Source organism: Pseudozyma flocculosa (genome assembly GCF_000417875.1).
Source record: "Pseudozyma flocculosa PF-1 unplaced genomic scaffold scaffold00019, whole genome shotgun sequence".
Taxonomy (NCBI): domain Eukaryota; kingdom Fungi; phylum Basidiomycota; class Ustilaginomycetes; order Ustilaginales; family Ustilaginaceae; genus Pseudozyma; species Pseudozyma flocculosa.
In genome coordinates this window covers 436,322-450,168 of record NW_006920887.1, presented here as the reverse complement: position 1 = coordinate 450,168, position 13,847 = coordinate 436,322, and the positions used below count along the sequence as shown (strand labels likewise).

The 13,847-nt window shown below is 66.7% G+C and overlaps 6 protein-coding genes across 6 annotated transcripts in view; 2 read left to right on the top strand and 4 right to left on the bottom strand.

The window, feature by feature from the left end:
* The window catches only part of PFL1_05402 (uncharacterized protein), a gene marked incomplete at both ends in the record, with an annotated part of 3,480 nt that extends 1,127 nt beyond the window's left edge, over positions 1 to 2,353 (bottom strand). Inside the window, 2 exons of the mRNA XM_007882934.1 lie at positions 18 to 1,508; positions 1,736 to 2,353. Coding sequence (XP_007881125.1) covers positions 18 to 1,508; positions 1,736 to 2,353 — 2,109 coding nt within the window. The remainder of the gene's footprint in view (positions 1 to 17; positions 1,509 to 1,735) is intronic.
* Positions 2,354 to 3,431: 1,078 nt separating this feature from the next.
* On the bottom strand, positions 3,432 to 5,819 carry PFL1_05401 (uncharacterized protein; the record flags this gene model as incomplete). Its single annotated transcript, XM_007882933.1, has 3 exons — positions 3,432 to 4,519; positions 4,648 to 5,243; positions 5,332 to 5,819. 3 exons carry the CDS (start codon positions 5,817 to 5,819, stop codon positions 3,432 to 3,434), a joined length of 2,172 nt encoding a protein of 723 aa, XP_007881124.1.
* A 462-nt stretch (positions 5,820 to 6,281) lies between these two features.
* Positions 6,282 to 7,514, bottom strand: PFL1_05400 (uncharacterized protein; the record flags this gene model as incomplete). Its single annotated transcript, XM_007882932.1, has 1 exon — positions 6,282 to 7,514. One exon carries the CDS (start codon positions 7,512 to 7,514, stop codon positions 6,282 to 6,284), a length of 1,233 nt encoding a protein of 410 aa, XP_007881123.1.
* A 535-nt stretch (positions 7,515 to 8,049) lies between these two features.
* On the top strand, positions 8,050 to 10,418 carry PFL1_06898 (uncharacterized protein; the record flags this gene model as incomplete). The annotated part of the gene is made up of 2 exons (XM_007882984.1): positions 8,050 to 8,697; positions 8,808 to 10,418. The coding sequence occupies 2 exons, from the start codon at positions 8,050 to 8,052 to the stop codon at positions 10,416 to 10,418; spliced, it is 2,259 nt and encodes a 752-aa protein (XP_007881175.1).
* Positions 10,419 to 10,630: 212 nt separating this feature from the next.
* On the bottom strand, positions 10,631 to 11,578 carry PFL1_05399 (uncharacterized protein; the record flags this gene model as incomplete). Its single annotated transcript, XM_007882931.1, has 3 exons — positions 10,631 to 10,956; positions 11,066 to 11,142; positions 11,244 to 11,578. The coding sequence occupies 3 exons, from the start codon at positions 11,576 to 11,578 to the stop codon at positions 10,631 to 10,633; spliced, it is 738 nt and encodes a 245-aa protein (XP_007881122.1).
* A 508-nt stretch (positions 11,579 to 12,086) lies between these two features.
* Positions 12,087 to 13,673, top strand: PFL1_05398 (uncharacterized protein; the record flags this gene model as incomplete). The annotated part of the gene is made up of 5 exons (XM_007882930.1): positions 12,087 to 12,170; positions 12,257 to 12,390; positions 12,472 to 12,595; positions 12,681 to 12,816; positions 12,919 to 13,673. 5 exons carry the CDS (start codon positions 12,087 to 12,089, stop codon positions 13,671 to 13,673), a joined length of 1,233 nt encoding a protein of 410 aa, XP_007881121.1.
* Positions 13,674 to 13,847: the final 174 nt, after the last annotated feature.

The window sequence follows — 13,847 nt, the reverse complement described above, 5'->3', positions numbered from 1 at the left end:
GTCAGACCGGGCGTGACGACGCCGCCGCGAATGTCGAGCTCCGAGGCGGGCGACGCGCAGGCCGACGCGCAGTCGTCGCCGTGGCCCTGGCAGGTGACCTTGCCGCCCTCGACGACGACGACGCCGCCGCCCGAACCGAGATCGACGGCCTGGATCGACGTGTACCTGCTCGCGCCGTCCTGGCCCGCCTTGGCCTTCGAGTAGACCTTGGACACGTTGCGCAGGACGGTGCATCCGGCGACGGCCTCGCGCGCCGTGGGGAACGGATCGGTCTGGTAGGTGAGGATGGCCTCGGTCGACGCCTTGACGCGCTCGATGGCCTCGGTGTAGTTGGCCGAGGCGGGGGCGGGCGGGGCGGCCTTGCGTCCGCGCCGCTCGGCGTCCTCGGGGAAGAAGGGCGCGGGGACGTGGGCGTCGCGGCCGAGCTGCGGGATGCCGTCGACGACGACCTCGGCGGGCGTGGCGCCGATGGCGAGCGGGTGGTTGTTCCAGATGACGAGGTCGGCGTCCCAGCCCTTGCGCACGTAGCCGAGGCGGTGGCCCAGGCCGAGCTTCTCGGCCGGCGCCGTGATGACGGAGCGCATCGCGACCGACTCCCGCAGGCCAAAGTGGTGCGCCTGCGCCGCCTGGTTGAGGATGCGGCGCGAGTCGGTGACGGGGTGGTCGCTCTTGTAGATGGGGACGATGCCGTACGAGTCCAGGATGGCCCCCGCCAGCGGCGTGCCGGCGTAGCTCTCCTGCTTGTAGTAGTGATTGGCCTGGAAGATGCTGATGGCGGGCGTCGAGTTGCCGTAGGTCTTGCGCAGCAGTTCGGGGATGAGGTAGGCCGACTGGGCGTGGTGGAACGAGGCGATGGGGAACTTCCACTCGTGCGAGTGGCGGATCATGGCGTCAAAGTCGGCCGACGTGTAGATGTGCGTGTTGAGCAGCAGCTTGCCGCGGAGCAGGTCGACGAGCGCCTCGAGGCGGAGGCTGTCCGGGAAGGTGGCGTCGGCCTCGGCCATGGGCGCGGCGTCGGCGCCGTGGAGCGCCGCAAACGACTGGGCCTTGGCACAGAAGGCGTCCTGCTGGTTCTTGAGCGTCGTGGCCTCGTCAAAGATCTGGCGCATGTCCCACGCCTCGTCCATGCGCGTCTTGGAGTAGACGCGGCGCGGGTTCTCGCCGTAGGCCATCTTCATGTGGCGGAAGCTCGAGCTGCTGTCGTTGCGCGCCATGCCCGTCTGCAAGAGCTCCCTCTCGGTGTCGGCCGCGCTCAGCGATGACGAGTTGCTGCGGGCCGGACCGAGGCGGGTGAGCGACGTCGGAGGGTCGATGATCCGGTCCGAGGGGATGTGTGTCGAGACGGGGCGGTACTTGATGGGGAAAGCCTGGCCGCCCATGCTGTTGGCCGAGCCGGGCAGGACGAGGCCGGCGACGACGCCGCCGGCGATCGACGTGCGGAACGCCGTGTCCTGCTGGTTCATGGCGTCCGCGGTCCGCAGCCACGGGTTGATGTTTGCGCCGATCGACTGTGCCGAACGGGGGCCGCGCAGAGGTAGGAACAGGGGGAAGGGTCGGCAAGTGTCAGCGAGCGCTCGGTAGGACCGCGCTGAACACTGATACAACAACCGAAGCGATTCTGCTGCCCTTTCGAGGCGCTGGCCGGCGGAAGCAGAGCGCCAGGGCGGCAAAGCGATACGGCAGACGGGCTGGTCGGACAGCGGCCAAAGCTCTCGCGCAGCGCTGCTGGACTCACGTTGGTGTCCTCGGTGGCGCTGAGGCTGGGCGTGTTGCTGATGGCGAGGTGGACGTGCATGTCGACCAGGCCGGGCGTGAGCCAGCGTCCGGCGGCATCGATGACCTCGACGTCCTTGTCGGCGTGCTGGCGATCGGCGGCGTGGCTGGTCTTTTCGATCTTCTGGATGATGCCCTTGCTGACGTGGACGTCGTATCCCTCGAGCACCTGGGTGCCGTCATCCTCGCCGGTCCAGATGGTGGCGTTGCGGACGAGAATGTCGCGGGTGCCCTTTTCGAAGCGGTCGCTGACGGTGCGGTCGTGGAAGCCCGGCGGCGGACCGGCGGGCGCGGCGACCTGCCTGCATCGGTCGAGGGAGCGGGCAAAGACCTCCTGGAGGTGCGGATTGGCCGTGGGGCGGTATCCGCCGTCGAGGCTCGAGGACGAGTGGAACGAGACGAGCGATGCAAGGCTAAGGAAGCCGAGGAGCGCGACAAACGTCGTCTTGAGCAGGATGCGACCCGCCATGGGGCGACGGCGAGCGTCGATGCCCGTCGAGGAGGCGGCGGTCTCGTAGGTGGGGAGCTGGCCGGCGGCCTCCCAGAGCGGGAGGCTCTTGTCGTCGCGATAGACGACCATCGTTGGCGGAGGTCCGGAGGAGGCAAAGAGGGGGACGAAGGAGGGGGGGAGAGGATGGCGAGCAGGTCGAGGGAGTGGACCGCGGGCCCGGGCGCTTTAAACGACAGAGGAGGCCTCGAGGTCTTTGCAGACCGGCATCCTAGGCGCAGCATTCTTTGCTTCCCGCTGTCGGTAGGTCGTCCTTCTGCACTGACCATGCATCAACCGCGCTTCGCTCGCGAGACCACACTAGCAGCATCGTATGTTCTGTATCACGTAGAGACGCTCGGCTTTGCTCGGCTGTTGCGCCGCGAGCTCCAAGCGCACCAGACGACGACAACCGACGAGGTGGTGACCCTAGGTATACGTGATAACGCGAAGGAAGTGGGGGAGCGAGGGAGCGTCGGAGGGGGCTCGACGGCAGCTACCGAGACCATCGCAGCGATGCTCCTCCACCTCATCGGGTTGATGCCGGCCGACGAGGGGCCGTGGCGGCGCAGGCAGACGTACAGGATGTCAGGTTGAGCCACGCAGCGGGCATCTCGGCACTCGTCTAGCTTGCGCCGATAGCGCGGCTCGTCATCGCATGCTTTCGCCCAGCTGCTCGTTGGTCAGTCGTCGTCGTCGTCGATGGCGAGCTTACCAAGTCGAGGGTGGAGCGTGCAGCGGCTCAGCGACCTCCGAGGAGGAAGTGAGGGGGCAGGCCGGAGGGCCGCAGGGCCGAGCAAAAAAAGCGAAAGCAGCCAGGCCAGGGGGCCGCTTGGAAAGGCGGCCAATTTGTCGGCCAATATCCGGCCGGCCCAGCCGCGGCGCGGCCTCCCCACCTCGCCTGGCCCTCACTCGCCAACGTCGATATCCCGCCTACGTCTTCTCTTCTCGCGCGGACCCAACTCGACGACAAGCAAGGTTCCGATCCATGACATGACATCCCCACGCTAGTCGCACGTCGCGAGTTCCATAGCTGAGCAGCAGGCCGGCTCAACCAGAGTACCGTACGTAGTGCGGTGTCGAGGGTGACGGCGTACATGATTGCTACGGTGCTATTTGCTCTTCGGCGTCATCCGACCCGATGGCCTACAGGTGGGGTCGCCCGTCATTCTCACAGGAAGCTCTCGACGAGCTGATCGTCGTCGTCGTCGTTGCCATCATCATCCTCGTCGGCGTCGGCCCGGCCGCGGTACTGTACCTTTGCGTCTGGTGTCGGCTCAGGGCCGTGGTCCGACGTGGCGTCGGCATCGTCCGCGTCGTCGTCGTCGTCGTCTCCTTCATCTTCCCCCTCTTCTTCGTCGTCCTCTCCGCTCGAACGGTCCAGCTCCGAGTCGCTCACTTCAGCGTCCTCGCTCTCCACCGACGCGTGGTCATCTTCCTCCTCCTCGTCGTCGCCTCCGGGAGCCGAACCTGCGTCGCCCTCATCCTCTTCCTCATCCTCGCTCGCCTCCCCTCCGTCCTCGTCCTCGTCGGCAAACGAGATAAAGTCCTTCTGCCCCGAAAACGCCTTGCCCCGTCGCTTGCGCTTCGAAGGTCCGCCAGAGAGGAACGAGACGCCTTCATCGGCAGACAGCGAGGCGCCCTCGATGTCGTCGTGGTCGTCATCGACGCCGCTGCCCTGACCTTCGAGCAGCGGCCTCTTGCGCTTGCCGACAGCGCGGTCCCGCTCGCCATCCTCGTCTTCCGCGTCGTCTTCGCCGTCGGCCGCCGCGTCGTCCCTCATAAAGAGGTCGCCGTCCTGCATGCCCTCGGGCTCCTGTGCATCGCCGTCGGCGGCAGCGGCCGGCCTCGAAGACGGGCCACCACCGTCGGCCCTGGCGCGGATGACGTGGAGCAGCCGGCATCCCTTCCTCTCGCACTTGCCATCGGCTGCAAACTCGGGACACTCCCACGTGTGCCTCTGCGTGCACTCCTTGCCCCGCTCGCACCAGCCGAGCCGGCTAAAGTCGTCGCAGACCGGCGTGTCGAGGCCATCGGCGAGCCTGTCCGAGTGCGTGTAGACGCAGTCGTCGCCGTTGCGGCACCGGCCTGTCCGGAGGTAGTGGACACAGTGCGGCACTCGCTCCGGCGTCGGGTTGTGCGACAGCGGACAGGTGCCTGCGGGGAGTTGGCAGCCGTTGGGCCGCAGCGCGCGCGGGCACAGCGATATCTTGTTGACGTCGTGGATGAACGGGCACGACAGGCCGCGTTTGCATTGTCCTGCATTTCGGGGGATGGAAAGGTTCAAAGCAGGAGGAGGGCCCGGGTGTTCAAGATGTCACGCGTGCCACGGTCGACCGACGGACGCTGCTGCTGCCGCCGCCGCCGCCGCCGCTGCCTGCACTCACCGGTCTTGTTGAAAAAGGCGCACAGGCCCTTGGGCTTCGTATTGTCGAGCGTCATGTTGCCTCGCTTGTCCTTCTTGCGGCCGGCGTACCTGGCGCCCTGCAGCTCGCCGATCTGCTTGCCCATGGCCGCGAGGCGTCGCAGCTTGGCCTGCTGCTCCTTTTGCGCGCGCTTCTTGGCCACTAGCTCGGCGCTGACCAGGTTGCCGCGTTTTGTGCGCACGTAGGCCTGGCCGTTGATCGAGGTGCGCAGTGGGGTGGCCGTCGATGCCGCAGCCGACGATGGCGCCGCGTCAGAGGTCGAGCTGCCGGCGCCGGCGTCGGCGGAAGCGTCCGACGGGGGCTGAACGGCCTTTTTGACGAGCTTGGTGCCGCTCGGGTCGAACTCAAAGACGACGCCGTCGATGACGACCTCGCCCATGTTGTCGCCCCGACGCACCGAGGCGTCGCCCGCCTTGCCGCGGCCCTTTTTCGCGGCGGCGGCCGACGAAGCGTGCCACTTTGCCGACTTGCGCTGCTCGGCCTCTTGCTTGGCCTTGGCCCTCGCCTCGGCCTTGGCGGTCTGCGTCGCGGCGATGGCGGCGAGGCGGGCCGGCTCGCTTCGTTGGCGGCGATCAAAAAGGGCAGGCAGGGTACGGTCAGCAGAGGGCATCGGGACAGCCGGCATACGGCGCATGCAGTGCTCACGTTTTTTGAAAGGTCGAGGAGCTGACCAGGCTCATGTTGTGGGTCGTCTTGCGCTTGATCCAGCCGTCCGAGGACGCTGCTGCTGCTGAGGGAGCTGCACCGCCGTCGTTGTTGGTCGAGTCGGCGCTCTGCATCGCGCTGTCATTGCTGAGGCTTGAGGCCGGTTTCGAGGCAGAGTCGGTGCCGTCGCCTGGTGTGGACGCCATTGCCATCGTCGCCGCTGCTGTCGCCTTGCTCGCTGCTGGATCGTTGAGGATGAGGGTCCGGTTGCGGGCCGGAAGTGGCGCGCCTCGTCCTCGGCCGCGGCCCCGGCTCGCCCCCCTGTCCGAGTAAGGATAGCTAGTAGCGCCTCTGCCCCTGCCACGACCTCTGTATGGCGCATAGCCGTACGCTGGGCCGCTGGAAGAAGATGCTGCGGTATGCCTGTGGCTGCTGATGGCACCGGTGAGCTTGGCAATCTCGGCCTTGAGCGCCGCCTCCTCGTCCATGGCGACCGGTCGTGGGGAGGATCAGGATCGAGCGTTGCGGAGTAATGAAGAGGAGAGGATGTTTGGCCGGGCTCGTGAAAGAGGCACGGTAAGCTCGGTGGTGGTGGTGGTGGGCGCAAAGGAAGACGAGCGCTGCGACAGGAGGCGAGGCGTGGCTGAGCCCCGACCTCCTCTGTCTCATCACCCTGACAGCCTCGCCGCGCCTTTTCACCCCTCCACATCCTCCCGTCGCGACGGGCTTTTCCCACGGGCGCAGCTCGCCTTCGCCTCTTCCTCCTCCTCACCACCACCATCGCTACTACGCTCGTCGACGCTCGTCGCCGCGGCAAACCGGTTCGGGATCCCTCTGTGGCTTCAGTTCACACATTCTCTCGACATGCCTGCCTTAGTTGGACGAGGACGCTCTATCGACAGAGACCGGACGGGCATAGGGCCACCTATCTACGATGCGGGTCTCCGCTGCTACTGCGGCATCAGGCTGCGGATGTCGGCGCTGGTCGCCTTGCCGTCCAGCAGCAGCTCGGCGAGCACCTTGCCCGTGCCCAGCGAGTTGGTGATGCCCCAGCAGCTGTGGCCCGCCGCCACGTAGACGCCGTCCTTGCCACCGACAATCGGATTGCCCGTACGGTTGCTGATGGGCAGGTAGCACGCCTGCCTCGCCACCACCTTGGCGCCCTTGTCGACGTCGAGCGATGAGGGCGACAGGATGCGGCTCTGCTCGATGAGTGCATCCACCTTCTTGGCGTCGAAGCCGACATCGTCGGCCAGGTCGGGCAGCGGGACGTCGTCGGAGCCGCCGCAGACGTAGGCGGTGCCGTCGGGCCGGCAGTACAGCTCGGGCGCACCGGCGCTGCGGCCGCCAGCACCGTAGGCCATTTCCGTGAAGAGGCAATCGGCAGAGAGCGGATGGGCCGGCGGCGACTCGAGGATGACGCTGTGGGCGCGCGAGCCATCGATCGAGGCGGCCCCTTTGAGGTGCGAAGGCATCAGCTTGCGCGGGAAGAGGCTTGTCACCAGGCTGCCCGTCCAAGGCCCCGCTGCCAGCACCAGATCGGTCGCCTCGAGGGTCCGCTCGTTGCCACCCTGGGTCGCCGCCACCCTGACGCCGGTGACCTTGCCCGCGTCGTCAAACTCGAGCCCGGTGGCGCGGGTGCTAAAGAAGGTCTCGACGCCCGCGTCCTGCGCCTCGTCGACCAGGTGCTGCGTCAGCTTGCGCGGCGTGACCTGGGCAGTGGTCCCGCTGCCTCCCATGTTTTGCGTCGACTTGACAATGTCCTGGTCCAGCCACTGAATGGGCGAGCCCTTTGTCCTTTTGGCGTTGCGCTCCTTGAGCGACGAGTCGACGTTGACCTGCCACGTCTCGACCTCTCGGTAGCCCCACTTTTCCGCGCCGTTGTCCTGATCCGCGAGCTGGCGGTGCAGCTTGAAGCTGAGCGCTGCCAAGCTGGCAGTAGCGGCGCCGTGCCAGTCGAGCGCGAGGAAGCCGCCGGCCTTGCCAGAGGCGCCTGGGGCGGGAGCGGCCGATGCCTCGACCAGGGTGATGCGGGGTCTAGATGCGGCCGCGGCTGCTGTTGCTGCCGCTGCTGCTGTGGCGCGGGAGAGGTAGTAGGCGATTGACGCGCCGACGATGCCGCCGCCGACGATGACGATTGACCGGGGCGATTGGGACGCAGAGGCGGTGGCGGCAGGCGACATGCTGATGAAGTGGGTGGAGGGGGCGAAGAGCGGTGAGATTGTCCGGTCGAGGGAGTGTGATGTGGTCGTGGGACGGTGAGCAGGGCGGCCGTCGTCGGCGAAGGTGGCGTCGTTCGAGTCGAGCGGCTCAGCAGCGGGGAGCCAACAACGTACGGGTGGCGGCGACGCCGCTCGCAGTCAAGTTTGCCGGGCGGCCGGCCAGCCAGCAGGGCGTGTGGAGGCAGAGAGGCAGTCAAAGTCTTGGTCGTAGCCAGGGTGGCGCGCCCAGATGGTGATCGCCCTGTGCATGCCGCCCTGCGCCTGCGCCTGCCTTGGGCTGGCCTGGCCGGCGTGGCCTGGCCTGGCCTCTCCCACCGTCCTCGCTCCAGCCGGCCGACAGACGAAAGGCAACTGCTGGGCTTCCTCGTTTCTCGCGCAAAGATCAACACTCAACAACATCCAGGAGGAAAGCAGCCCCCGCATACCTTCTCTATCGCATCGACCACCATCTCGTCTCCGCAGCCACTCACAACGGGGCTGCATAGCCACGCCCAGCATGTCGTTCTTCAACGCCAACCAGCAGCAGCAGCAGCAGCAGCAGCAGCCGCCGGGTGCCTCTGGCAATGCCTTTTCCTCGCCCGGACCCCTCTCCCTCAATGACCTCAACAAGGGCCCTCAGCAGCAGCAGCAGCCAGGCGGCCTCTTCGGCCAGCCACAGCAGCCGCAGCAGCAGCAGAGCGGTGGTCTCTTTGGCAACTCGGGCTTCGGCCAGCAGCAGCAGCAGCAGCAACGACCACAGCAGCCCTTTGGCTCCGGCTTCGGCTCCTCGTCCTCGGGCGGCGCCCCCTTTGGCAGCAGCACAGCATCCTCCCAGCAGATGGGCGGCGGATTTGGCCAGTCGTTCCAGCAACCTCAACAACAACAACAACAACAACAACAGCAGCAGCAGCAGCAGCAGCCGGGGCTCTTTGGCCAGAACCAGCCAAACAACTTTGGCCCGCCGTCCTTTGCAAGCCAGTCGCAGCCCCAGCAGCAGCAGCAGCAGCAACCACAGCAGCAGCCTTTCCAGCCGCAGGGCCAGCAGCAATACGGCAACCAGCCGCAGACCCAACAGTTCAGCTCGCCCTACCAGCAGCAGCAGCAAAACCAGCAGCCCCAGATGAGCTATGTCCCAGGCTACCTCAGCCAGGTCCGAGGCGACAAGGTGAGCCCCGCAGTGGCGCCTCTGCGAACGCGCCGTATACTGTCAGTGTGCCCCTCATAGCCAGTATGCTGACACCTTTCTACCCTCCTCTATGCTTGCCTTGTCGTCAGCCCTACCGCTCGCCCGCCCGCCAGCTCGAGCCAGGGTCGCCGGAAAAGGGCGAGGCCGAGGCCAGCACCGCCTTCGGCACGCCCGCCTCCAAGTCGACCAAAGACGACTCCTCGTCCTCGTCGCGCAACCAGTCGTCTCCCGTCGGTCGTTTCAGCTCGAGCTTCTTCAACGACAGGCGGGACGACTCTGACGGAGTCAGCCGCTCCGGATCCGTGGGGCCCGGGGCATGGCGCGGCGGTCGGGGGAGCATCTTCGGTGCGGGCGGCCTGCGCGGTGGTCGCCAGTCGATGACGCCTGCGCCCAGCAGCGGCGGCGTGAATGCACCCGATACTCCCGCGTCGAGGATGGCGGGCTCGGGCGACACGAGCTTCTCGCCCGGCCGGTCGTTCCGTGCGGCCACCAGCCCCCCCAGCGGCGGGCGGTCCAGCTCATTCGCCGCCGGTATGGAAGACGACGACGACGATGCGCCGCCGCAGGAGATACTCGACGACGTCAAGCCTTCCTCACCCGGCTCCGCCTTCTACGGCAACAGCTCCTTTTCGTCCTTTGGCGGGGCGGGCCTCGGTGTCGGTGCAGGCAGCGGCAGCGGTGCAGGAGCTGCTGGTGGCGCCGGACTCGGAAGTGGCAGCGGCCTCGGTGGATCCGTGACCCCATCCGGCGTCTCGCCTGGCGGCAACGGCGGTGGCAGCAACGGAGGCCGCGCCGGTGAGGCGCTGACGGGCCGCGCCGCCGTGCTGGACCGGGCGCAGCGCACCGTGCTCTTGTACGGCTACCCGCACTGGATGGAAAAGGCGGTGCTGGAGCTGTTTGCGGGCATCGGCGGGGTGGAGATGATCGAGTCCATCGACATCACGGGCAGCGGCTCTGCGCAGGACCAGGCGCAGGCCAACCCGACGGGGCCCTTCCTGCCGTGCTGCACGCGGCTCGTCTACGAGGCGAGCTTCCAGGCGCTCCACGCACTGCGCCGCAACGGCGAGATTGTGGCGGGCGCGTGCATCGTCGGCGTGCGGTGGGAAGACGAAAACTTCCACCAGATCAGCCTAGCCAACGGCGTCGATGCCGCGCTGCGCAGGGACATCGTGCCGAGCAGCAGGACCAAGGAGGTGTTCCGCGCCGGGTCCAAGCCCCTCAGCATCCCCAGTACGGCGGCCGGGTCAGCGTACGCTGCTGGCGGGGCCGCCGCGGGTGCGGGCCTTGGCGGCGCCTTCAACAACGGCAACAACGGCAATGCTGCCTCGGCTTCCTCTTCGTCGCTGCAGGTCGAACACCGCAGGTCGCTGTCCACCTCGCCTTCGTCGGGCGCCCTCGCCCACAACGGAGGCGGGGCCAACAACAACGGCGCGGGATCCTCGTCGGCCACCCAGCACGCCTACGGACGGCCACTCTCGGTCATCTCGGGCGCGTCGGCCATGCGCCCCTCGGCATCGACCGCCTCTGGTCTGGCTGGATCGCCCTTCCGCGTCGCCGGCAGCCTCTTTGGGACCGGCGGTGGTGCCGGTGCAGGCGCAGGGACGCCATCAAAGTCGTCGGGCGAGGCGGCCAACGCGTCGCAGCTGCCGCGCGACAAGAGCGTCATGGGTCGCATCGCCGACGGCATCTTTGGCTGGTAAGAGGGTGCCGACGGGCTGGCACCCTCTCTGCGACGTCGATGCGTCGGTCGGTCGGTCGGTCGATCGATGGATCGAGGATCTTTTGGTATACGAGTTCGAGTTGTGTGGCGGGGGAAGCGACCCATTCTAAAAGTACAGACTCCATCTTTGCCTCTCCCTCTCTCTCTCGCTCTGTCGATCACCTCTCTCGATCTGTGCGCTGGTGCATATCGCTACGCCTCGCCATCCAAGCCCATACCCCGTTCGACGACCTTGTACATCTTGCTGCTGCTGGCGGCGTGTCGCCTGCGTGCCCCCTTTCGACCACGGCTGCGCGCCATGCGCTGGAGGCCCTTTACGAGCCTGACGACGTACTTGGAGAGGTAGGACTCGAAGGCGAAGCAGAGCACCGTGTTGCACACGACGGCGGCAAAGAGGGCCCAGTGGAAGGAGCGCGGGAACGAGACGAGGCCGAGGGTGTCGAAGACGATGCCCGAAGGGACAAAGAGGGCGTAGAGCGAAAAGAGGAGCAACACCGTCACGCTCGTCATGAGCCAGACTGGCGACGGTGCGCGGGGAGGAAAGGCCGAGGAAGGGAGTCTGTCGGTCAGCTCGGTCGCCTCGCCGTGCGCTGCGTCGGCCAAAGGGTGCGAGCGGTGTGGACCTACTGTTGGTGTAGACTGGCTTGCGGTAGGGATAGCCGGTGCTGTAGACGAGCGATCCGACAATGTACTGGAACGAGGACCTGCGGCAATCATCCAGGTTTCACGCAGAGGGCGGGACGGTTCAGCTTCCAGTCCAAGCGATCCCTTCTCCGCTCCTCGTCCATCGCCGTCCGCCACTCACACCAAGAAGAGAGCCGAATTCTCCGGGTTCTCGACGTTGAGGTTATCGGGATCGATGACGGGCACCTCGTACCAGGGCTGGGCGCGGGTGTACCAAAACGCCCAGAGCTGGAAGGCGGCGCAGATGGAGATCTGGCCGATGAGCGAGACGAGCACCTTGCACGAGACGAGGTTGGCCGTCGGTGCCTTTGGGTGGATGGGCGTGTGGTACGTGGAGCGCGATGCGGCGGGCGACGTAGACGACGAGGCCCCACCGCCATCGGCCCCGTTGATGCCGCCGCCGCCGCTGTGCCCGACTCCGCTGACGTGGCTGTAGCCCGATGAGCTGTGCGGCATCTCGTGGGCGGTCTGCGGTAGAAGTCGGTGGGTCAGGATGCTGATGTTGGTGGTGGTGGTCGTCGAGGAGGTGGGCTGGCGAGGTCGTGAGCCCCCTTGGTGCCTCGCAGCCTAGCAGCGTCATTGCGACAGGAGCTCAGCCGGCCGAGAGACGCTCGGTCTATTCCAGTCGCCGACTGCCGATGCGCTGCCACTTGGGCGTCTGTGCGACCGTAAGCCACTCCCTCCCTCGACCTCACCCTTTCTTCCATTGACCCCTTGCTGGCATCAATCTGGTCTCTTCCCGCTCCTCGTCACCAGCAAGCCTCCCTCCGCCCTCTTCATGGCCATCGGCTTCCACTCCCTCCTCACCACCGTCCTCGCCCTCGTCGTCGCCCTCCTAGTCTATAGAGACGACTCCATCTCGTCGTCGCTGCAAGGCTACCGACACCCTCGTCCAGCACTAGACCTCACCGGCCAGCTTTCCGATACCTCTAATCCCGTCGTTTCGGCTCCGGAATCTGACAACATGGACAAGCTAGACTACAGCCGACCGACCAACGTGTCCAAACCAAAGGTCCTCCTCGTCAACGACGATGGCCCACCGGGCAAGGTGAGCTCCCCCAGAGGCTGGTTCGGCTGCGTTGCGCTACCCCTCTGACCCTCGCTCATACCCGCCCCCATCAACTGTCCCTGCAGAACTCCCCGCACGTCCTCGGCCTGTACGACGAGATGCTCGCGGCAGGGTGGGACGTGACCGTCGTGCTGCCGTCTTCGCAAAAGTCGTGGGGCTCGATGCAGTTCTCGCTCGCCGGCCCCGTCAGCTTCTGGTAGTGAGTAGCTCGCAGCCTATCTTCTGACCCTGCGGTGCCAACCAAGGCTGACCGTACATACCCCTCCTTCGTTCGGCGCAGCTACTACCCGATCAAGGGCAACGCCGACGGCTCGCACCCCGACACGCCCAAGTGCTGGAGCGCGACTCGGAGACCGATCAACAGGGAGCGCGGCGAGTACGCAGAGTGGATTCTCGTCGACGGTGTGAGTCCAAAAATGTACTTGGAGCTGTGCGCCGAAGAAAGGCCCCCCTCTTCGCTGACGCTCCGCCCCCACCTGTGCTCTGCAGTCGCCAACGACGGCCTCGAACGCCGGTCTGTTCAACCAGGATGCCTTCTTTGGCGACACTCCGGCAGAGATGGCCGCCTCGCCAGCATCCAACAAGACGCCGTTCGACCTCGTCGTATCGGGCCCCAACTTTGGACGTGAGTCTCGAGACGCCCGGACTGAGACCATAAGCCCTTCAGCCGCGCCTGTCATTGACCCATGCCACGAGGCGTCGTCCTGCCATCGCTACGACCCCGCAGGCAACACGGGCACGGCCTTTGCCCTCTCGTCGGGCACGCTCGGAGCGGCACAGGCGGCGTCGCTGAGCGGCGTGCGCTCCATTGCCGTGTCGTACGGCCACTTCATGACCAACCCGCCGACGCTCCAGGACCGGGGTGAGGCCAAGGGTCCCGGCCTGGGCCCCGAGCCTCTGGCTGCCATCCGCGACGTGGCGCACAAGCTGACGGTGCGCATCCTCCAGCGGCTGTGGGCCGACTGGGCGGGCGAAAAGGAGGTCGGGTGCTACAGCATCAATGTGCCCCTCGCCGAGACGCTGCGCGCGCCCGACGTCTTCTGGACGCGCATCTGGGAGAACCGGTACGGTCCGCTGTTTGCCTCGTCGTCGATTGGCTCGGCCGCCCAGGCCAAGGGCGGCGAGGGCGAAGGCGGCTCGGCGCCACCACCACCGGCGTACCTGCCCGCGTCGGCGCCGGTGCCGCAGCACTCGATCCACTTTGCGCCGCAGATGTCTTCGCTGCTGCGTCCGCGCTCCCTCGAGCCGGGCACCGACGTGTGGGCGGTGCAGAACGGCTACGTGAGCATCACGCGCCTGCGCCCCAACTTTATGCAGGTCGACAGCCGCGGCAACGGGCTGGACGTGGCGTCGCTCGAGAAGCGGGCGGCGGCGACGGGCGAGGAGTCAAAGGCGAGCACGGGCACCGATGGAGACGTCAAGCTGCCCCGACCCGCGCCCGTCGAAGACGGGATCGAGGTGGGCAAGCGCTGGCGGCTCTAGGCGACGGCGGGGACGCGCTTCGGTACAGCTCGGTACAGCTAGACGTTCAGTAGACGGTGGCTCGGGCGGGATTGCAATTCGACTGATGAGACAGGCGCGAAGAGTGCGACTCGAAGGAACAGGAGGGGATCACATGCTAGAGATACAGATGCGGGCTGGGGGTTGGCGTTTCGG